General features: G+C 55.3%; 1 protein-coding gene across 1 annotated transcript in view; it reads right to left on the minus strand.

The window, feature by feature from the left end:
* Positions 1 to 23,153, minus strand: part of PTPRN2 (protein tyrosine phosphatase receptor type N2) — a gene marked incomplete at both ends in the record, with an annotated part of 666,019 nt that overhangs the window by 79,841 nt on the left and 563,025 nt on the right. The window contains 2 exons of the mRNA XM_080701298.1: positions 1,777 to 1,971; positions 22,326 to 22,538. Coding sequence (XP_080557424.1) covers positions 1,777 to 1,971; positions 22,326 to 22,538 — 408 coding nt within the window. The remainder of the gene's footprint in view (positions 1 to 1,776; positions 1,972 to 22,325; positions 22,539 to 23,153) is intronic.

Genomic DNA, 23,153 nt, shown 5'->3' on the forward strand with positions numbered 1-23,153 from the left:
CTGGACTCTGCATAATGAATCTGACGGCCGGAGCCCTGGCTGTGCGGCCAGGTGTGATCACCACGTCACCTGCCTGATAACGAGCACATCCTCAAGGGCGGCTTGACTGATTGCCACAGAATTATCTTCTGTAGCTTTAATAAGTTGGAAGGCCAGTTATTCCAGCATGTTCTGAGGCACGGACACTCACGGGCCTCCACAGCCCTGCTGCCTTGGTTCAGGCCATGAGGGATCCACCATGAACTAGGCCTTCAGGCCGGAGTGGCTCTTCTAAAGCGACAGATGCCAAAGTCTCTGCCAAGTCAGATTTGAGTGCCTTAACTGTGGTTCGTGAGAGGTGAGGTCCGTCAATGTCACGGCTGTCAACGCACAGGAGGAGCACAACATGTGTTTGTCAAGTGAGCCGTGAGCTGTCTGCCCTGAGCGTGACATCACTGGGGTGCTGGGATTCTGCCTGCCCTCCTGAGTCTGAAGGAGGCAGGAACAGGCAGCCACGGTGGGCTCTACCACGAGCGTCAGGCTTTCCCCTCAGGCTCCATCTCGTGTTGGATCATCTGGGCCGCAGTGCTGTGTGCGACTCTCTTGGACATCTCGCCCAAGGGGTCCGGATGGTGCGCTTCCCGCAGGACGGACTTGAGCATCCATGGGGCCGTCTTGGCCTACGAGGCCTTGGCCTGGCTGGCAGCCTCTGGCTTTGACCCCCCGATGTTACAATGAGGCTATTTTAGTAACAGAAACATAGTTTTCTGGCTTTTTGTGGTCTAATGGAGCAGCTGACGCTGAAATGAGATAACCAAGCAAGAAAAGTCTCCCCCCAAGAAGGGAAAATGGGGGCGGGGTGGGGGAGAGGGCATCAAGTATCGTTTAAATGTATACCATTTATGTTCAATAAAAAATCTGTTAAAAAAAAAAAAGAAAAGTCTCCCTCCAATGGCAGCAATTTTCAGGCCTGTCTCCAAACCTGGGTAGCTGGCTATGGTGGGAAGACCCTGGCCCCTGACGGCTGGGCTGTCAGAGTATGGCTCAGCGAGGAGGTGGACTCTGCCTGCTGTCCACAGGAGGCTCTGTCTCCACCATGAAAAGTGACTCAGCTGTTGGCTTTGCTTTTGGTGTTAGCAGCTACTGAACCGGGAGCTGCCCGTGGCCTGGAGAGGCAGGGTGCAGCCTGCAAGGGTGCTGAGTTATGGACATCTCTTCATAAAACCCAGACATTAATTAAGCACCAAGCGGCTACCGGCAGCCATGCCACGTGGGCACTCCAACCAGGACGGGATGCATGGGGAGGCCGTCCGCAGGACAGCTCTGATGGCTCATGGTGCATAGCTGTGCGGCCCCGGCAGGGCCCTGAGCACGGGCACCAACTGCCCCTCCTCCCAGCCCCACCTTCAGTGATGAGCCACACGTGGCACCATGGGCCCCAAACAGCGCCGGGTGGGCTGGCGGTGGAGGGGCCGGACCCGCTCACTGGCCAGAGGACTAAAGAAGGCGGGGCACACTCTGTAGGTGCCAACAGGCGTGAGTCCCACGTTGAAAACCAGCTGGTGCACGCAGCACGTGGGAACGTGCATCCTGAGGGCAGGAGCAGGAGCACACCTTGACCGAGAGCCTGCTCTGGACGCAGCCTGTGGCTGGCTCCTGGGAGGGAGGCCGGCTCTCTACTGCTGCCACAGTGAGGGCGCAGGAGGCCGCGCTTGTCTTGCAAGGGGCAGCCAGCCAGCACCTCCTCCTCGACAGGCACAGAGCCGTGGAACCCGCTAGAGAGGACGCAGGCCTTACCAGGATCATGTGGCCGGTGGAGATGTCCATGTTGGACTGGACGGGCTCTTCGGACCAGGAGGAAGTGCTGCTCCGTGCGGAAGGGCTGGGCATCGGCCCATCGCTGAACTGGGAGGAGACGCTGTTGATGCGGGACGTGTGTGGGCCGTCGGGGCGGTCGGGAGGCCGTGCAGCCATGCGCTGCCGGCACAGCTCCTGCAAGACCCAACAGGCAGAGTCAGGGCTGGTGGCCTCGGGAAGCCCAGCGCCCAGGGGCTCGGGCAGCCAGCACTGAGCCCTCAAGCCCGCCTGCAATCCTAAGAGCCGAGGCCACCCCGTGAGCAAGTGCCCTCTGGCCCTTGGGTGACGTCAGCCGCCCCGAGGTGCCGGATTCAGCACACACCAGTGTTCACGGGCAGCATCCACCTGCACCCTTACCACAAGGGATGAAGACTGAAGCGGCCTGACACTGCAAGTGAGACACACATGCACACCTACACACATGTACGCATGCACACACACACACACGCATACATGCACACCACGGGTTGGAGGGGCCTGTGCACCTGCCCCGTGCAGCCAGCGCACCATTTTCATTTCAGGACAGTGTTGGGAGGACGGTTTAGGAGGCCCCTGTCATGGGCAGGCAGGCCAGACGCCAGGCGCTGGTAAGGCGCAGATTCCACAGTGCCAGCAGGCAGAATCCTGATTTGGCGCTTCTCCCTCTTACCAAAACAGTGCTCAAACTGACCACGTGGCACCCTGGGACCCTGGTGGCCGCGCCCACCTTCTGGACGGGCCGGCAAGCTCCTGCCCCAGCTGACAGCCATTCTGGAAGCCTTCAACAGCTATGAGGAGATGATTCCATCCCAAAGACACGACTAACCTGTGCCGTCCAGATGACAGGACGCCAAGAAGACGTCTGAGGGCACCCAAGCCCAGGACTGTGCCCTCCTAGTCCTCCTGGAAGGCCACGCACCAGGGGCCGGCCAGCATGGGCACCCACAGCCTCCCACTCCCAGGGCAGCGGCTGAGGACCTCGGGCCCTGCCGCTCCTCCTCTGCATCCATCCTCCCTGGCTCTGAAGAGACTCACAAAACCTGCTGACCCCATGCAGTCACTCCTTCCTGCCCGCTTGGCCCTCTGGGTGGACAGCCTGCGTCGGGCTTCTTCCCGGGCTTGTGAGCAGGCACAGCGCAACACGGGTGCTTGGAGTGGGCGGCCCTCCCGGGCCGGCATGGCACCAGCCTCAGCTCTCGTGGGGCCGTGGGCGATGGCCAGGAGACAAAGGAGCCAGAGGTGGACTTAGGCCTGGGAGAGGACTGAGGCCTCTGGCAGAAGGAGGGCGAGGAGCGGCTGTGATCAGGGCTCCTTCCTTCTCGCCACAGCTCCAGGTACCTGAAGCTTACAGACAGGTTTTAAGCCCCCTATGTTTATAAAACTCAACCCACTTTTTTACTTGTTGAGACTCTCAAAGACAAAGCAAAATGAACAAACAGAAAGCCAGGCTCAGGGGAGAATGTCAAAAGGTACATCACCCAGTCCTGGCCCCGGGACGTATATGGCCATTTATTTCCCATCTGTGCACATGGGGTCATAGACTTGGGCGAGAGGAAGCCAGGATGTGGTTCTGAGGGTCTCAGGGCTCCATGAGTCCCCCAGAGAAGTCCGTCCTACTTAACCCTACCGAGGCACGCAGTCAGCCACAGCTGGGTACCCGAGGTTGAGCTGGGAGACGGTAACTTTGTACAGTACTAGCATTACCCAATGACTGCCCTGCACCTTCATCCCCCTCCCTGACCCCATCACTCACTGGAGTCTGCTCTACCTGATATCACCCTTATTTCTGAATTTTCTCCAGTTTCTACATATAAGAGAAAACACACATCTATTAAATTTTTGGGACCGGCTCATCTTGCTTAGCATAATATTCTTGAGTTCCACCCATTTTCCTGCACAACATGATTTTGTTCTCTTTATGGCCCAGTAAAGTTCCACTGTGTGCACACCCACACCACCACCTAGGCCGGTTCCATTATTTGGCTATTGTAGCTCGGTGGTAAGGCCCCACCTCGCGGCTGTGTGAGGACTGGGTCAGGTGCCATACTTAGGATGGGCCTGGCACACACCCAGCCAAGGCCACTGTCGTCAGCTTGCCCAGGCCTGGCTCCAGGCAGGTGAGGCTCTCAGGCCTTGGGTCGCAGTGCCCTGCATCTGGCACCAGGAACAGCTGACGACGGGGAGCTGCCGTCAAGTTGCTGGGCTTCCTCGGGAAGATGGCAGCGGGCTGGTCACCCCTAAGAGGAGGCCAGGGGACTCTGCGGAGTGCCCAGGGAGGCTCCTCAGGGTGACGGCGCTGGGATCAGGCCTGAAGTAGGTAGCAGGCAGGGGTGTCTCCACAGAAGCAGGTCAGAGCATGGCAGTGCTGAAGCTTCTAGTTGGATGGTGTGACAGGAGGGCCCCGGCAGGGGAGGGTCCCCAACAGCACTGCCACTCAGTCCTGCGTGGTGTTCATTCTAGCTGCTTGACTTCTAAAGGTGAGCGTACCGTTTGGAAACAGGCCGCACCAGCTTGTCTACCCAGAGGGTGGTGCCATCCCGTGCCCTCCCAGCCCCACTTGAGGAGGAGCTGGCAGGGCTACCTTGAGTCCAGGTGCCGGGCGAGTGGTCTCCTGACTGGAGCTTTCAGGGGCCACAGGGACTCAGCCGCGTAGAACTGCACCCTGAGTGACCGAAGCGCTGCTGCCTGTGACCGAGCCCCACCTGACACCACGGCCAAGAGCCCCCGGCACTCGGGCCACGGCTCCCCCTCCCTCACCCCGCTTCTTGCTACGCAGCCCTCAGACGAGGTGAAGATCACACCTGGGGGATCCATGGAGTCAGAACGGCCAGTTTCTCAGTCAACACGATGGCCTGGCCAGAGCGGCCTCCTGCTCCTGGATGCAAGGCAGCCTCCGGGCTCCCAAGTGCAGTTTAAAGTGCCTGGCCCAATGCACATATGGGGAAGGGCAGGCCCAGTGGACAGCCCCGGGACTGATGAACATTGAATGAATGCGTGTCCATTAGGGATGCTGTGCGGCCCCTCCTGGGCCCCTCATGCCTCGGAAACCTGCTGGAGGCAGCTCCTTCCCGCCGGCCACCCTGGACATTGAACGCCTTCCATGTCCCAACAAGACAGGGAGGAGGGAAGGCCAGGGAGCTGTCCTCAGACCACGCTGGCCGGCTGTGGGGCCACGTGTCCTGCCAAACAGCTCCTAGCTAACTCTAGTCCATAAATCAATAACACAAAAGCTGGCCTCCGCCCATTCTCTGCACTGTTCTCTCAGGTTTAGAGTTTTTCTAAGGGAAAGGAAACCACTTTTATTGGAATGGGGAATAAACACGTGGGTGGTGACTCTGTCTCACCAGGTCGTAGCTTATGGCTTCTGAAATCCCCCAGGCTGGCCGGTCTGCGAGGACAGCTCGGCGCTGCGCCGTGGGCCTGAGCCTACAGCCATGGCGGGTGGCTGCTCAGGTGCTCGCGCTCCCTTCAGGAGGACAGAGGCTGACTGCTGCCCGCGCCTGAGAGCACCGTCCACGGCCGCCGGTGACAGAGAGGGCAGCGGCCACCGAGCCCCGTGAGGACACAGGGCTGGGCTACGGCAGCTGCTGGATGGGACTTGAAGCTGAGGCCCGGCGCCCCCTCGGCTCCTGGTACCCATGCTCCGGAGCCACAACAGGAACTCTTATCAGCAAGTGACAAGAACGGCCATCACCAGCGTAAATATTCTGTGCGCAATAACCCGAGAAGTGAGCTCAAAATAGATCTGTGATCTAGGGACATTTTATTTGAGCAAAACATCATTGATAACGCAGCATAAACTAGACGGGCGGGCCCTGAAGGAAACCTGGAGCCGAACCCCACTACGTTGTGAATTTTCCCTCATTTATAATCCTGGCAGCGAGCAGAAGGGGCACAGTCAACACCGGAACAAAGCCGTCCTGACAAGGACCGCAGATGCTCTGAGCCGGAGCTGCAGACACGGGCCTGCCTTGCCGGGCACTGGGAAGGCGCCGGCTCAGCAAAGCCAGCTCCGGCACGCCCCGCACAGCCCCGGAGGAAGTTCTGGCTAGTGGCTCTCCACTTGGCCGGACAGCCACTTGAAACAACATGCAAAAATACTCTGCAAGAAATGTAAGATCCAGTCTGAGCCTCATCACTGAAGAGGAAGATTCTGTTTGTGATCTGAGACAATACCTCTTTAATAAAAATGACCTGGAGCATTTAGCCCGGTGACCTTGGGTTTCTGAAGACAATTACGGTCTTTGCAGCAGTTCCAACAGCTCAGTAACCCACAGGTGCTGCATAATGAAGAAAGAGGAAGCAGACCCAACCGAGACACTCTCCTGAGCAAAGGCACCAACGTGGGGCCACCAGAACCCCCAGGAGTCCCTCGATGTCCTCGCACACTGGCAGGACCAGAATGGCGGCTCATGCAGCGTCCACCCTGCAGGCTGGTGGGAGGAAGCTCGCGGGCCACCCCAGGGGAGTGGGGCCAGACCCGCTGTCTGCTCTCATCCTGATTCTGCCTCCTCATCAGCAGAGGAAAGGCCAGTGCTTTGCAGGCGGAGGGCGGGCACCTCGGGTGTGCACCTGTGCATGGGTGCCGCCGCCTCCTCTCAGCCTCTCACTGAGAAGATCGTGGAAGGCAGACTCACGTCACATCCAGTTCCCAGTGAGAAAGGGCACAGGCGGCCGCGGCAGAGGACACGGCCGTGCAGGCCGGTCTCCAGTGTGGCACAGGTGGTAAGTATGACGTGCCGCCTCTGTTGTGTCTCAGAGAAGCCATTCCACAGCGGGAAGTGAAACCGAGCTGGTGAGGGCGGCAGGCCCGGGACAGGCCAGGCTGCACCCGCTGCAGAGTGGCTTGGAGGTTTAGGGCAAGCAGGAACCAGGAGCTCAGGCCCTACCCTAGCTCCCACCCACAGCTGGGACGTGTTGCCGAGTCCCCGCGGCTCAGTGCGGGATCTGTCACGTGGGACAGTATCAGTGAGGCTGCTGATTTTCCGGGGGAGGGGGGGAGTCTAGGAGCTAACTTGTGAAGCACACAGCACCCTGCTTGGTGCCTACAGCTCCTGTGTCAGAGGGCGGGACCTCCACCAGCTCTGCTGCGTGGACAGGCACTGCCTACTGAGGGCGTGGCGACTCCTGCCTGTCCTCATGGAGGACTCGGTGCCCTCCTGAGGGTGGCTGCTGCCCAGGGCCCCGTCCCTCCCAGCTGGGCTCTGGCTGCTCTGATCCCCCGGGGGGGGGTCCCGGGGAGTTCCTAGGGGGCCCAGAACAGCAAGGTTCCAAAGAGAGACGTTCTCTGAACCCCAACATTTAAATGTTCCTGCTAGGCTGCGTGGTGGCGCGGGTTTGTAAACCCAGCACTTGGGAGGCTGAGACAGGAGGATCGCACAGGTTTGAAGCCAGCCTCAGCTACTTAGTGAGGCTCTCAGCAACGTAGTAAGACCCTGTTTCCAAATAAAGTATAAAAAATACATCTGGGAGTGTAGCCTGGAGGTAGAAAAGCCCCTGGGTTCCACCCCTAGTATCACCAAAAAAAAAAAAAAAATTAAATGTTCCAGCTAGATAAATAATGGGCTTGTCCACACTGTTTACAAACACCCAGATGAAACATCATTTGCAGAGAAGGGTGAGGTGCAGGGCCCAATGGAGAACATGGAAGACTGGACTTTGCGTGTCATGCTGCTGTCCACCTCCACGGCCAGCCAACAGCATGAGGGGCAAGCCAGGGGCCCGAGCCCGTGCCATCAGCCACGTCCACCCCACAGTACCCATGAGCCACGTGGGGCTGTCCTCCGGAGCAGCACATGCAGAAGTGCCCGCAGGCCCAGACCGGGGAGACTGACACCTTCTGTGCAAATCCTCGGGGCGTAAGGACGCAGGTTAAGCAGAGGTGCACGCCCGCCCGGACACCACAGCCAGAGTCATCACTTTCGGCACCCCCCGCCCCCTTCTGCTGCAAGAGACCTCTTCTGCAGCGTCCTCAAAGTATTTTCTACTTCTTTCTAGCACAATTTGCAAAATAAGTTGAATAGGATTCTGGGGACAGAAATTCATCCATACACACAATAATGCAAATGTCTCATTTCTCAATTCCGCATCTGATGGAGAAAATTACAGAGCGCGGGATCACCCTGAGAGAAAAGACCTGTCATTCTCAAACTCCACCGAAAGACGGAGGCCACAAAGGCTCAGGAAAAGCTCTCCGCACCTTTCCAGGAAAAATGAGAACAAAGCGGTGCTGCCGAGCGTGCGCACACAGGGCGGCTGGTGGGTGAGAGTTCTTTGCAGCACATAATTAGCGGTAACGGGGTAAGACGAAGGAACGGGGCACAGAGCTGCGGAGGAGACCGCGGATTCCTGCGGCCTGGGGAGGGGCCGCAGCCGAAGCTTCCAGGCTGGGAACTCCGGCTCGGAGAACACACTGTACAGAAGCGACCCCGGGGGCCGGCCAGCACAAGGTGCCCAGGGAATGGCCAAAGAACAGCCCGCACCCCACCAGTACCAGGGCCTCAGAGCACGTGACCACAGAGAAAGCCTTATCATAGGACGTCAGATTTCAAAAGCAAATGCAAGGCCGGGAGACACCCCGAAATGGCAGGCTCTGCTCCAATCTTGGTGGAATAACAGGTGGCTTTGATTTAATTTTTTATTTTGCTTATTTATATTTTCTAAATTGAGCATGCACTGCTTTTGTAATAAGAAGAGCCAGTACATAAAATGTATTTGTGCAAAATGTATCATGTTTAAAATATATAAGATTGTGCCGGGAGTGGTGGGCCCGCTTGTAATCCCCGCCCTTGGGAGGCGGAGACAGGACGATCGCGCAGGTTTGAAGTCAGCCGCATGTGCTGGCTTAAGAGACCCTGTTTCCAAATAAAAAAGTATAAAATAGGTCTGGGAGTGTAGCCCGGAGGTAAAAGGGCTTCCAGCAACCCCAGTACCACCAAAAAAAAAAATTAAATAAAAAATATGTAAGATTGTATATGCTGGGCAATTAAATGAGTGCAATGCTTAGAAAGTGCATGTGTGTGTGTGTGCAACTGCTGGAGTATTGTGCTGGAAAGAACAGGGAAAGAAAGGGAGGCCCTGAGTCGCCGCTCCTGCTCTTCTGCACCAGCATGAACCCACGGCCCAGGAGGCTCACCTCTCCCCGCCCCGCTCTGCCTAGCCCATCAGCACCGCTGCGGGCATGAGGCACACTCCCGTGTGCAGAATCGCCACGGGCACCTGCTGAGACACGGGAGTGTGGGAACACGCTCCTCCCGTGGAGGGTGAAGCCTCAACAGGCCTGCCGGGGGCCCCGTGCCTGGCCGGCTGCAGCACTCACTCCCACGATGGGGTCCTCCTTCCAGGGCCCCAGTCATTCTGAACGGCTCCAGCCACGTGGCTGCAACTTCTTGGGGACACGGTTCTGCCACCTCCAATGGGCTTTGCCATGATGCTCAGATAACTTCACACTTTGACCAAGGTTGTCACACCCACAGGCTCCCACGTGTGCCACAGGGAGCTGTGTTCCTTGGAGGGGCTCGTGAGCTCAGTTCAGAGGCTGCAGCCCTGGCTTGGAGCACCACCATCCCTCCCAACAGGCAACAGACCTGGCTCTCTTGCAAACCTCCCTCTGCTGCAGACCCTAGACCCAGCTCTCCTGCAGACCTGGCTCTCCTACAGAGCCCAGACCCTGCTCCAGACCAGGCTCCCTGGAAGACCTGGCTCTGCTGCAGAGGTTGCAGCTGCTTCAGCTGCAGTGCTGGGTCCTGCAGCATGAGTAGACTAACTAAAACAGCTCTGGGATAAAGTGTTTACAGAGCAGTACTGAGTAATTTTTCCCATTTTGCAAGATGTTTTCTCAAAATAAAACTTAAAGGCATACACGCCTTTTAAATGGTATAAGTGGAAGATAACTTTCAATACTCATATATCTAGAACCACCTTAGACCAGGCTGATGCTGGCAAGAGAAGCCTGGCTGCCCCTCCCAGAGTGCTCACCCCCCACTCCGCCCCCCACAGCAGCCCGGAACTCCCGGCACACCTTACCACCCTGCTGTCCCCGGCTATTTGAGAACAGGGATTTGGCCCTGTGCCCTGCCCTCTTCGGTAGCTGCTGGCAAGGTCTGGGGGCTTCAGCAGCACTTGCTCACTGATGGGTACCACAGCACCAGGCGGCCTGCCCACGTGCTCTGGGCCCCAGCTCCCCTGCAGCGTGGCTCAGGGCCAGGCAGCTGGAAGCGAGTCCCGTGTGACCGCGCGAGGGCTGTGCCTCTTCTCTCGACACCCCACTGGGTGCCTTCTGAGTGTTCTCGTCCTGCCTTGATGACAGAACCGAAGACACCTAAGTCTCATATGCTTAGCAGTCAGCTGCCTAGAGCTGAGGGCTGGAGTGCAGATTATCCAGCATGCTCAGCCACAGTACCGACATGCCCCAATCAAAGCGGCTGTGAGGCTGTCCTCGCCAAGATGGCCACCTCTGCTCTGCTCCTAGTGAATATCAGGTTGGAATCTGAGAAGAGGTGAAAATATAAAAACAGGAGGGAAGCACAATCTTAACATGCCTCTCTGTTCTCACGGGACCTGGGTCTGATACGGGTTTCTGTAATAATCATTAATGCTGCAACTGCAGGTTGATTTGTTGGACGTAGGAGGGAGCGCCTTGATGAGCCACAGCAGACAAGCCAGCTCTCCCAGGAGGCCCCGCCGCCCCAGCCGGCCTGCAGCCAGGCCCGCCAAGGCCACGGCCCAGCTCCCAGGAAGCCCCGCCATCCCAGCCGGGCCCTGCAGCCAGGCCCGCCAAGGCCACGGCCCAGCTCCACAGCGATGATGCCACGGAGCCCATGCTGAGGCTTCCCCAGGGCCAAGGCGCCGAGGCCACCGGGTATATGCCATGCCCACGGGCAGAGCAAGCTTGAGTGGCCCCTGTAGGCTGCCGGAGGCCCTCAACCTCATAGCCAGACTATTAAAAGAGCCAAGTCGGTAAGAAATAAGTCGCCGGCTGCTTGGACGCAAGGCAGGCCCATGAGCAGCTGCTTTCTACAGGCAACTTTTGCGCCTCCCCAGCACCCTTTGGCTCAGAGCTAGCACGTGAACTCACTTGCTGCGGGACACACCTGCTGTCCACGGGCTCTGTCGGATGCTTCCAACGTGCAGAGCACCGTTCTCACACCGGAATGATGGGTTGGTTCTGAGAGGGCTCTGAGGCTTCCTCAGGCTCGCTCCTCGCAGGCCAATGACTTTGTTCAATTTATTGACTAGCTTTGATCGAGCACCTGAGAGTCCCCGGCAAGGTGCTGGGGGTGTACAGATGTATGATGTGGGGAAACCGAGGCCCCCTCCCTGGCACAGTGGCGGGTCGGCCTCAGCACTGCACCTTAAGTAGGAAGGATAATAGTGCAATGTAACTGTGAATAGGGCCTGGTGTCCGCTCAGCTGGGGACTCGTCCCCTGGGTGGGGTGGGGTCTCCCCACTCGGGGCCTGGCAGATGGGACTGAACTGGATGGGAGGAGGGGGTGGGGCTTCCCAAGTGCAGGGCCTCAAACAAAGGCTCAGCAGCACAGGGCATTTCGGGGCTAGAAGGAGCCGAGCCCAGGACACAAAAGCTATTCACATCTTTCCATTTGGCCACTGCCTAATTAAGCCAAAGGGCAGGGCCTTGGGGGAGCAGCTGCTTCTGCGTTTTCAGGAGCAACACACCATTCTGGGGCCCAATTACCCATCTAATACTGAACTGAGCCACTCCGACTGTGCCAGGCCCCGGGGCCCGGGGTGTGAGTGACCACAGGCGCGTCCCTTTCAATCCTGAGTCCCACTGCTCTGCGATGACCTTGGGTGATGCAGAGCCCTGAGCATCTGTCTCTGCTCCAGAGGGGCAGGTGCTGCACCGCCATGGGAGGGGACCCAGGGAGGAAGGGGGCAGAGGGCCACCCAGGGGGCCCACCGCATCTCAAATGAGTTGATTTGACATGTGTGCCTGAAACAGCCCCACTTGACCAGGAGCAGGCAGGCTCAGGAAGCACGAGCCCTCCGTCACGTGACACGGTGTGCGTGTGTGCTGGGTCAGAGGGCATGGCCGCCCCAGGCCGCCCACGGCTTGTTCCCTCCTCACGGTTCAATTTCAAGTTTGGGGGTCACTTAACTCTTAGTATTTTGTTCTCCTTGAAGCTGAGAGAGAAGAAGAAAACCAAAGTACGGCAGAGAGGATCCCCAAACTTGTAGATCAGGCATAGCTTTCATCTCAACCAATTATTTTGTTTTACAAACTAATCTGAATTTAAAATTCTTTATTTTGAAACCAGGTCTCACTGAGTTGCAGAGGGCCTCACTAAGTAGCTGAGGCTGTCCGCGAACCGCGATCCTCCTGTCTCAGCCTCCCAAGTGCTGGGATTACAAGCGTGCGCCACCACGCCCGGCTTAGAGGTACTTCTTTATGCAACTTTCTTCTGCTTCATTGTCTTCATAAAAGGGAGAAATGATGTCATGTTTGGCTAACTATAAAACAGGACTTCCTTGAGCCGGGCGTGGTGGCGCATGCTTGTAATCCCCGCGCTTGGGAGGCGGAGACAGGAGGATCGCTCAGGTTCGAAGCCAGCCGTGCTGGTGTAAGAGACCCTGTTTCAAAAATATAAAATAGGTCTGGGAGTGTAGCCCGGAGGAAGGAGGGCTTCCAGGAACCCCAGTACCACCAAAAAAAAAACAAAAAAAAAACAACAACAAAAAAAAACAGGACTTCCTGCGCAGCAAAGGATTCAAGTCCTGCACGCTTACTGCTGACAACCCCTTGGTGGATTTGCCCTTGAACGTCACAGAGTTGATTCAAGTTCAGACTTGTGTTTGGAACTCATTTTCCTCAAATACCACATTTTAAACACCTGGCTTAGCCGGGCGTGGTGGCGCACGCTTGTAATCCCAGCATTCAGGAGGCTGAGACTGGAGGATCGCGGTTCGTGGACAGCCTCAGCTACTTAGTGAGGCCCTCTGCAACTCAGTGAGACCTGGCTTCAAAATAAAGAATAAAAAATAGGACAGGGGGTGTAGCTCGAAGGTAGAATTCCCCTGGGTTCCAACCCCAGACCTGCAAAAACAAAACAAAAAAACCCTGGCTTTAGCTGGGTATGGTGGTACACACCTATAATCTCAGTAATTAGGAGGCCGAGACAGGAGGTTATAGGTTTGCAACCAGCCTCAGCAACTTAGTATGACTCTTTGGTAACTTAGTGAGACTTTCAAAATTTAAAATAAAATGGGGCTGGGGATGTAGCTCAGAGGTAGAATGCCCTTGGGTTCAGTCCCTAGTATGTCTGTCTGTCTGTCTCTCTCTCTCTCTCACACACACACACACACCACGGCCTTATTTTTCAAGGTACCTTAATAATCACGTAATTGTACATGCAGGCACACAACTGCACACCCGCACATAATTTTGCTGGCTGCATTATTTCATACATTAAAACACCTGGGAGGACCGATTGCCTGCTCACCAAGGGCCCTTTCCATCTAGCGTTCTTTCGTACAAATGTCTTGTACTTGCTGATGGAGAACGCTCACCCAAAGAGAAGCCTTGGAGAGACCGACACGGAGAGCAGCCAAGCTAGGGCGGTGAACTGGGTGCCGCGAGCAGTCACCTGAGCCCTGCTCAGCAGGCCAGGTGGTCCTGGGCGCCGCTCTGCCCTGCCAGACCCACGGGGAGCACGAGCTGCCCCGGCCTCTGCCTCACTGCACCCTGAAGCCCCTGGCAGTTCTGGACCCGCCCTCTGCAAACTTCTTTCTCTTCCCTTCGACAGATGCCTCAGCCCCAGGAAAATGTCTTTTCTCTCCCCTGTCTCCCTTGCACAGCCTGTCTGGGCACCCTGAGCACTGGGGCCTCGTCACGGTGTCTCTGCTCTGCCACAGAAGCCCCCCGGAACCCAGACAGATCCAACTCTATGCAAGAGAAAGTCAGCAACCCCAGGAGTTCAGAAAATGTGATTCTATTGTTGGAAGAAGAAGCCTCCGGGAGCTGCTTGCTGCCCTCCCTGCACACTGCATCCTGAGGGCCGAGGCTATGTTCACTCCCTGGACGCTTGGGGCAGAAGCCAGCACCCAGCACCCAGTACCCAGCACCCAGCTCCCAGCCAGGGCCAGGAAGAGTACATGCAGCTCCCAGGCTGAGGGCGAAGGGACTCTGAGCCTGGGGGCTCGGCCGCCAGGAGCCACAGTGCAGGCAGACTGCCACGGAGTGGGCTTGAGCTGTTGGCCGTGTGGGTCCTCCTCCCACCCGGGCCAGCCTTTCAGCAGCTGCTTTCCTGAGCTCTGCCTCCTGTGGACACGCAGCTCTGCACACCTACCGCGAATCCAGCCACCGCGCCACAGCCCTCAGCCTGGGCACGAAGGCGCCGAGAGTGGAGCTGGCTGTCCTGACAGGCCACCATGCTCCCCAAGTGACCGCAGCACAGCGGACCTCGTCCCACTCCCCAGGGCCAAGGCTGGGAGGGCGGCCTCGCTGCAGATGGCCTGAGCCCCGGGGCCACCCGCCCCACAGGTCCTGCCCGCAGTGCTCTATGCCCTGTCTCCTGAGACACGGGCCATGGGCATTTCATCCCCACGGTAGCGGGCTTCCCATGCCGAAGAAGGCCTCTGAGGAGCCGCTGGCCTTGGCCCAGGGAGGCAGGGAGGTCTCTGCCCCCTGGAGGCCGGAGCCACTCTGAGCCCCCAGGCAGCCCGAGGCTGCCCCCACGCTCACTGTTAGACCACTTAGCTGCTTCTTCCACTGCACCCTAGGGCAGCTCAGCCCTCAAAGGACACCTGGCCTGTGTGCAGTGAGCATCTTTCCTCGCTTGGGACTCCCTTGTCGGCCATGACTGCAGACAGGCCAGAGGCAAGCAGGTGAATCGGGGCTGCCTCCGCCCTCCTGCAGCCGGGCACTGCTGCTCACTCACACCTGGGCCCTCTCTGCCCACCTCCCTGGAAACACCCAGACTCTGTGCAATGGCCCAGGCTCCGCTTCCTTCACGGATTGTATGTGTTAAGCCTGGCTGGGAAGCCCTGCTTCCTGGACTGGGACCTAAGGAGGAGGAGCCGCACCTGTGAACAGCTAGTGGACCAGCTGCCTTGGGAAGGGAGCCTTTCCGTGCGGCCACCGTCCCTCCCTCAGGCAGGTAAGAGATATCTCAAGTGGCCCTGCTGGCCCCCGTGGCCCACTAAGAGGGGCCCCCTTGGAGCCCGCAGAGGCCACCATCCCTCCCACAGGCCTCCTGTCTTCCAGTCCAGAGCAGGAGTCAGTTCCCCGTATCAGCAGATGCTGTGGCTACCAGGCCAGGTTAAATTCCCCGGCTCAGGGATCTCTCCGCTCGGGCCTCTATCTGCCCACCATCCTACAAGGTGCCCACCACGCTGGGCCGCCGCGCTGGCTCCTGCCCCTGCCTGGCCCATCCACAGCCAGCTGGGGCGGCCCCGTCATCGTCATCTTCCCTTGTGGATGGGGACCCCTGCTGCTGTGTCACCTGTAGCTGAGCAAAGGCTTCATCTCAGGGAAATCAAGTGAGGAGAGACGCCCCTGCCCTAGACACTGCACAGGCCTCGCACCTCTGAGCGACCGGCACCGTCTGGTCACCTTCGGCCTGCCCCTTGCTGGTCTGTGGTGGGGAACTGGTCTGGAGCGAACCCCCGAGGGTTTTCAGTCAGCCCTGCCACCAGCCAGGGGACCAGGGCACATCTCTGCTTGGCTGGCACTCACGCTGCCCACTTGTACAGCAGGGTGGACACTGGACCCGCTCCCCGTGGGCTGCCGGGAGCAAAGGAGCTGAACTCCGTGGGTCACCACTGGACAGGCCAGCGGAGCAGAGGGGAGGGAGTGCCGGCCTCTACGTGGGCAGGGTCGGCGGAGGGACTTCCAGGGGGCAGTGCTCTCTGACCTCTCTGACCTGGAGAGTGAACCCAGGCCAGCTGGGAGGACCTGCGCTTCAGGGAAGTCCTGCGCTTTCCACAGAGACCACCACACTGCCTGCCTCATGCTCCTGGTGCCCTGCCTCCTCCTTCTCATCTGAGACCCCCACCGGGGCTGGAGCAGGGGGCTGAGGGGCGTGGGGTGTAAGTTACTCCTCCTCACTGCTCTCCTAACCCACACACAGCACACAGGCTACTAGGGATAGTCCCCTGAGAAATAACAGGGCCAAGCTGGTGCGTGCCACACGCCTGCACGCCTGTCACCCCGTACTTGGGAGGCTGAGACAGGAGGCGTGCAGGCTCAAGGCCGGCCTCAAGGGCATTGGGGGGTGTAGCTCAGAGGTAGAATGCCTCTAGGTTCAATCCCTAGTCCAGAGGCAGAGATACACACACACACACACACACACACACACACTAATGAAGTCTGCTAATGAAGGCAAAAATGAAATCAAATATGGTGAATGTCACGTAATGAAAAGCAGCCACAGAACTCAGGCTTCAAGATGTCTGAGTACCTGGCTCCTCCCTCATTTCCAAGGTCTCGCCCAGCAGCCTGTTATTTTTAATCCAGTCTGACCTGGTGGTCGCTGCCTGATCGAGGGGTGTGGCCCGTGGGGGCACCCTGTGTCTTCTATGGCTGCTCCTTGGGTGACTGCCCCCGGCCTCTGTGTTCTCTGGGGCCCTCTCCAGTTCTTTGTGGGCTCACCGAGGGAAACCACGTGCTCGTGCTTGGGAGTCCAGGGCATGTGGGGAAACGCAGCACGGGCGGACCTCCTGGACACACGCTCTGCTCCACGGTGCGACAGTGTCTAGGAGTCACTGCAGCGCCTAGAAGTATATTGACCTTTTTATCTTTATTGCTTTATTATTATTATTTTTTCTGGTGTGTGTGTTTCTGAGGATTGAACCCAGAGGCATTCTACTTCTGCACTACAAGCCCAGCTCTATTTTATTTTGTTAATTTTTATTTTTTTGGTGGTACTGGGGGTGGAACCCAGAGGCTTTGTACCTCCAGACTATACTCCCAGACCTATTTTATTTTATTTGGAAACAGGGTCTCACTAAGTTGCTGAGAGCCTCACTAAGTAGCTGAAGCTGGCTTTGAACCTGTGCGATCCTCCTGTCTCAGCCTCCCGAGCGTGGGGATTACAAGTGTGCGCCACCACGCCTGGCAGCTCTATTTTATTTTGAAACAGGGTCTCACTAAGCTCCTGCTAAGTTGCAGAGGCTGGTCTTGAACCTGTGATCCTCCTGCCTCAGGCTCCCAAGTACTGGGATGATGGGCACGCGCCACCGAGCCCCGCTCATATTGATCGTTTGAAACGAAACACGTGGGCAAACACCAAAAGTGCTTTGACGTGGGGAGCTGTGCCTGCTCCTCCACCCTCTGCATGGCAAGTTCTGTGAATCTCCTGGGATGGTTACATTCCTGCCTCTTCATGGAATTCAGTACCAATCAAACCATCGCCAGTGCATCAGGGGCAGCTGGAGGCCCCTCCCATGGGGCTGACCCACACTTGCAAAGCGCACCCAGGCCCAAAGGGCTGCTCTCCACCCACAGGCGCTCAGGCACATTTGCAGAAGTAAAATCAGAAGAATCCCAATTCTCAGACATATTCTCTTTTTAAATTTTTTTTTTTTTTTTTTTTTTTTGGTGTGTGTGTGGTACTGGTAATTGACTCCAGGAGTGCTCTGCTGCTGAGTTATACCCTCAGCCCTTTTATTCTTATGTTTTAAATCTTGAAACAGGGTCTCACTAAGTTGCTGAGGCTGGCCTCGAAGCTGTGATCTTCCTGGTTCAGCCTCCCAAGTACTGGGATTACAGGTGTGCACTATCACGCTCGGCTAAAAAGAAATGTTCTTTCATAATGTGTTAGGGCAGCCTTCAATTTCAAAGCATGATAGATTTTTACTTTTTGGATATTTGCAAAATATATGTGATAGATATTATTCTAACCTAAAAATATAACTGTAAGCCACGACGACCACTCTAAGACACACATCGGGGTGGAATAAAAAAGGCCTTTGAGAAACCTGTGGTGGGGCTGTGTGAAGCCCATAAAAACTCAATGTTTTCTGACTTAATTGGGAATGTTCTATCCCTTCGCCATTTCTGTGACTCGTGATTACACCAATTACTGATGATTAAATTCACCTAAAAGAAGAAGGACCTCTTCATTTGTTAGAGAACGCACCAACTCGTGACCTCTGCGAGGAGCCAAGGTGCGTCTGGGCCCGCAGGCCCATCACCCCGCCCACTGCGCATCCACACGGTGGCCACCACGCGTACTCTGTGGTTACGTTAATAACCACTTGCTAATGGAAGCCGCGGCAACCACGATGTGCACTTAGCGGCTGTTTACAGGCTGTCCCCCAGCCCTGCCGCACGCTTTCCTGTGGGGTTGGTTCTAAAGGCCTCCAAATACCCCAGGAAACCTGCTGGGCATCGTGAAAGAAACCATCAAAAGAGAACACGCGGAAGGTTCTGCAGGAGCCTCTGCCCTCGTGCCGGGGAGGGAGAGTGGGCAGGCAGGGCGCTAAACTCGCTGCTCAGAGATGATCAAAGCCCGAAGAAATGGATGCAACATCCAAAGAGCCTCGGAGAGGAGAGGAGACGTCTTCTCATCCTCTAACGACTTATTTTGGGAACAGTTTTTATCCAATCACCTTCCTTAGAAATAGGACACCAGCATGGAAAAAATGCAAAAAGTACACTGCACCAAACACTGCCTTTACAGCAGCCTTGGCCTCAGTGTGGGCTGTGTACACGTGTGTATACACAGATGCACACATGTGGACACAGGTGACATGCCACGACAACTTGGGGAAAAGAAGAGAAATAAAAATTTGTCTTTCAGGTAATAAAGTACAGACTTAATCCAAATATATTATGCTTCTGTATTTAGAAGACACAAGTGTATGGGTGTGGTGGTGTGCTGGGAATTTAACCCAGGGTCATGCCCCAGCCCTAATTTATTTTTTATTTTGAAACGGGGTCTTGCTAAGGTGCTGAGGCTGGCTTCAAATCTGCAATCCTCCCATCTCAGCCTCCCAAGGACTGGGATACAGGTGTGTGCTACCACACTCAGCTAAAGAAACATTTACGAAAGCAGTGGGGAAAAGTTTTATGGCAGCACCCCATTGAAAAACAACCTTTAAAATACATTTTGGTTATTCTGAAAGTTAATATAACCAGTTTTTTGAAGTATGAACAAATTAAACTGTGCTGAATTATCTGATGGGACTGATATCTTAAAAAAGTGTCAGTTTAAGAGCTGCTCCAAAGACTGATTTTCCAATAGGTAAGCAATAGAACAGCACACACGCTGCCGCCCCACGTACATGCAAGCTAAGAGCTTTTTCTTTTCTTTTCTTTTTTTTTTTTTTTTGTGGTACTGGGAATAGAACCCAGAAGCATTCTACCTCTGAGCTACACCCCCAGCTCTATTTTTAAGTCTTTTTTTGAAACAGGGTCTCACTGAGTTGCAAAGGGCCTCACTAAGTAGCCGAGGCTGGTTATGAACCTGAGGTCCCCCTGTCTCAGCCTCCAAGTACTGAGATTATAGGCATGCACTACTGCACCCAGCTGAGCTGAGAGCTTCCTAAATTGTGACTGTGAGTGATATAGGCCTCTTAGGAGCAAAAGAAGATAAAAGTGTTTAAAGATGTTGGCATCAGAATCTAATAGTTCAAGCCCCAGGCCACTTTGAAACCAGTTTGAGGAAAGTCCACTGAGGGGTCACCAGCCGCCCACCTAACCACTTGCACACAGGGATGCAGCGTGGACCTCCCCAGTGTGGTGGGAGAGGCTGCAGGACCAACGCTCCCGGGGGCCACCTGCCCCAGGGCCTCCCAGTTCCTGCCCTGACGGCGCCGACGCTGGTGCAGTTCAGTTGGGGATACAGGGCTCTCCTTCTGGGGTCCAGGAAGGGAAAAGCAGCGCCTCCACCCAGCCAGGCTGCTGCAGAACACCATCTCTGAGCCTCCCTGGGCCTTGGTGCACAGGGTGCCCCTGCAACAGGCCCTTCCCCCACAGGAAGACCTCACTCTGCTGCTGACAAGCAACGTCACGTTCTGGTGATGAAGCTCGGGACCTTGTCCCCCACTGCCCCGTCCTGGCCGAGTTACTTACGCAGCAGCCTTCCTTTCAGAAACCTCCCAGGGGTAGGATGTGTCCATCACATCCCATGAAGGATGGGGTACGGTCAGCCTGTCGACATTCCCTGTAGTCAGGGACCGGAACGCTGAGGACTGGCCACAGCCTCCCTTTTACTACAGACTGGCAAATCCAGATGTTCGGTGACTTAAACGTAAACAGTCACCATAGGACGCTTGTCCTGAAATTTACTCATTTGTTTGCAGTATTTAAAAACAACAACAACACTTTTCAGGTTTTTAAACTTGAAGGGCATCTCAATGGCAGGTGTAGAAACCCCAAAGAGAAAGGTCATTTCATGGGATAACATCAGCTTCCTCTACCAAGGCCACAAGGTCGCCACTGTCTGAGCCCTCAGTACAGGCTCAGCTGAACCCCCGGCAGAGCTCTGCCCCGGCCAGTCCCCTCCTGCCGGCCCCAGGAGGCAGCCCCACTGACCAGAGCAGCCTCAGCTCATGACGTGGTCCCCTGAAAGGGGTTTGGTGGTATTTTCAGAACTTAGCCCAACAGAAAATCTTTATAATCGTTTCATTTCCAAATTTTTCCTAGATCATATTTTTAAGGCAAAACTTTTTCCCCCTGTCTTTCTCCCTTTTTATTAATCGGGATTGAAGGAGAGCACACATTTAATTTATTGTCTGGATTACAGATTCTTATTAAACAAACCAGAGCTCATTATAAAATCAATATCAACTTAACCACCACGGCCCCAGAGGAACACCAAAAGGTCACTCCAAGAAATTCAAACAATTTTCCTGCTGGAAGGGCATGATTTTAATTACAGATACTATTAATTAGAGCTGTCATTGGGAAGATTTTTTTTTCTGTTAATCATCACAAACTCACTCCTAAGTATGCATTTTCAGCCTGAATTTTTTTAAATTAGTCATTTCTGCATGCAAGTCCAACCTTTCCATTCTATCAATATTTTATATTTGAATTTCAAAGTGTTATCAAAGGATGCCACACTTTCTAGAAATCTACGCCCGTATGATCTCCTGTCTTTCACACACGGAACAGAACTGGTGTGATAATTTATTTATGTTCCAGCATGGACTTGGCCCTGAAGACCTGGCACCCAATATTGATAGCCTTGCTCAATAGAATTTCTGGGTGAATTCTTGTGAGTTTATGTGACATTTTTTTCAGGCTGCTTCTTCAAACGTGGTTTTTCTTTGGCTTTGAAGCAGGGCTGTGCTCTTCGCCTGAAATGCCATCTTAAGCACATCTGAAGTTACCTTTCTTCACAAGGAAAAGCTCACCCTGACCGGGATGTGACCCTCTGCAGCACCAAACGTTCCCTCCGTCCAGTGACAACACTGAGAGCTTTGGAGCCAGAGGAAAAACTCTCCTCCTCTCTTTTAAGCACAGAGGCTTTAGAATTCATCCCAGGGCCCCGTGGGGGCGGGGCAGGGCAGTGAGCAAGCACCGCCAGCTGGCACCAGCTGACCCTGCTGGATGGGGGCGTTTCCTGGAAAGAGTAGGAAAGCCCCCCCACAACTCTGATTGCAGAATAATAATATTTGTTTTATATTGTTAAATGTGTGATGTACAAGGCATTTTACTCCACGCTCATGTGACGGGGAAGACAAAAGATCTAGTCCAGTGGGAGAGAATCTTACATGGGCTGAAGATTAAACTCTTAAAACAGGGACTAAAAAAGGCACTTTTCTTCCCAAACAAATACAGACTTGGAATTAACAGATATTTTGATATTGAAGAAATCGAATGCCCTAACACACCATGGGCTGGACTGCTGTTAAACTGGTCATATTTTCATTATAGAATGTTACTAAGAAACATATGCCATAAAACTTGCCAAATCCGTGACTTTGTTTCGCGGGTTGGGTCTGAACCTGCCTTTCTTGTTGATTCTGCAGGAGTCGGCCTGCGAGTGGTACGCTTCCACACACACCACTCAGCGCAGCTCCTGGAGATGCCGGAGTCCCTGGCTCATCTCCCACGTGTCAGCATTAGATCACACTTTATCCGGATAATAGCAGAGGGTGGCCACGGAGCAGGTCAAAGGAGCTTTTCATGTAAGACCCCGAGGAAGTCGGTGGGATAAGAGCCATCTTCAAACATCTACACCACTAATTCATCTTGCAACCCTGGCATGTTTCATTAATAGTGGCCAAACCAAGAAAGATAACAGATTATACATAATTCATGTATTATACTTTTTCCACGTTTCTAATTAGCAACCCGCTTTCACAGCTAACATGAGACGATCCAAGAACAGCCTAAGATTCATATAAAGCCATAAAACTGCTTGCAAGGTATTTACATGAATGCTAATGAGATGTTTCAGATTGTCATCAGAAAAGAACCCAAAGTATGAAGACATGAACAAGGGCTGGAAGTGGAGGAGGCACCAGAGACCAGTCCCCCACCCAAAGAAATATCTGTCCCACTGATCGCCAACAGAGCACTGTCCAGGGAGCCCCTCACCTGGTAGGCTGCGGTGGCATCTGCGCCCGGGTCACCTCCTAGGCCTGACAGCTTCTCCTTCAGCGCGTGGTGGGGGCTGTGGCGCAGGCAGTAGATGAAGCCAGAGGCCAGGAGGACCCCCACGATGCAGGCAATGGAGAGGAAGGTGAGTAGGATGAACGTGGCCGAGTCTTCCAGCTGTCCCTGGAGAGGCAGGAGTTTGAGCTTGCTTTTCTGCAGAACCAGGAGAGAAGGGAAGGTCAAGACTTGAGAAACTGCAGGCACACCATCCTCAGCATAGCTGGAACACGCAGGCCAGGACAGAAGAGGGCATTAACAGAGGGCGGGCTGCACAGGGGCCAACACAGGGGGACCCCCACCCGCCAAGAGAACTGGGATGGCTGAAGGTTCCCTCTCCTCTCCCAGCCAGAGTTTCTCAAACTTAACAATGTTAAGTACTTGGCAGCCAATTTGCTGTCTTCAGTAAGCTGGGGTACCCGGATACATCCGGCGTGGTCCAGCTGGGCAGCCTAGGTGGGGAATTGCCCAGCCCACAGCAGAGGAAGGCCTAACTCTCCTTCAAGTCCCACGGAGTGTGCTGCTCACCTCTGGAGCAGACCCCTGTTCCTGCAGGGGAGCCCAGAAGCCAGAGGGGTGGCCCCAAGCTCCCCTCTGTGCCCTGTGAAAGTTAAGGTCTCCAAACCCCTCCACAGTCTCATGGTCCCCTGGGGTGGGGAAACAGGAGAAAATCCTTTTGGTGTGTCTCTGGTCTCCACCGGCCGGCAAATAGCCACCCAGCGCCCCTCATTAGCTTCATTAGAAGGTATATTAGCAACAATTAAGAACACC

The sequence above is a fragment of the Muscardinus avellanarius genome (genome assembly GCF_963383645.1).
Source record: "Muscardinus avellanarius genome assembly, chromosome: 9".
NCBI lineage: Eukaryota > Metazoa > Chordata > Mammalia > Rodentia > Gliridae > Muscardinus > Muscardinus avellanarius.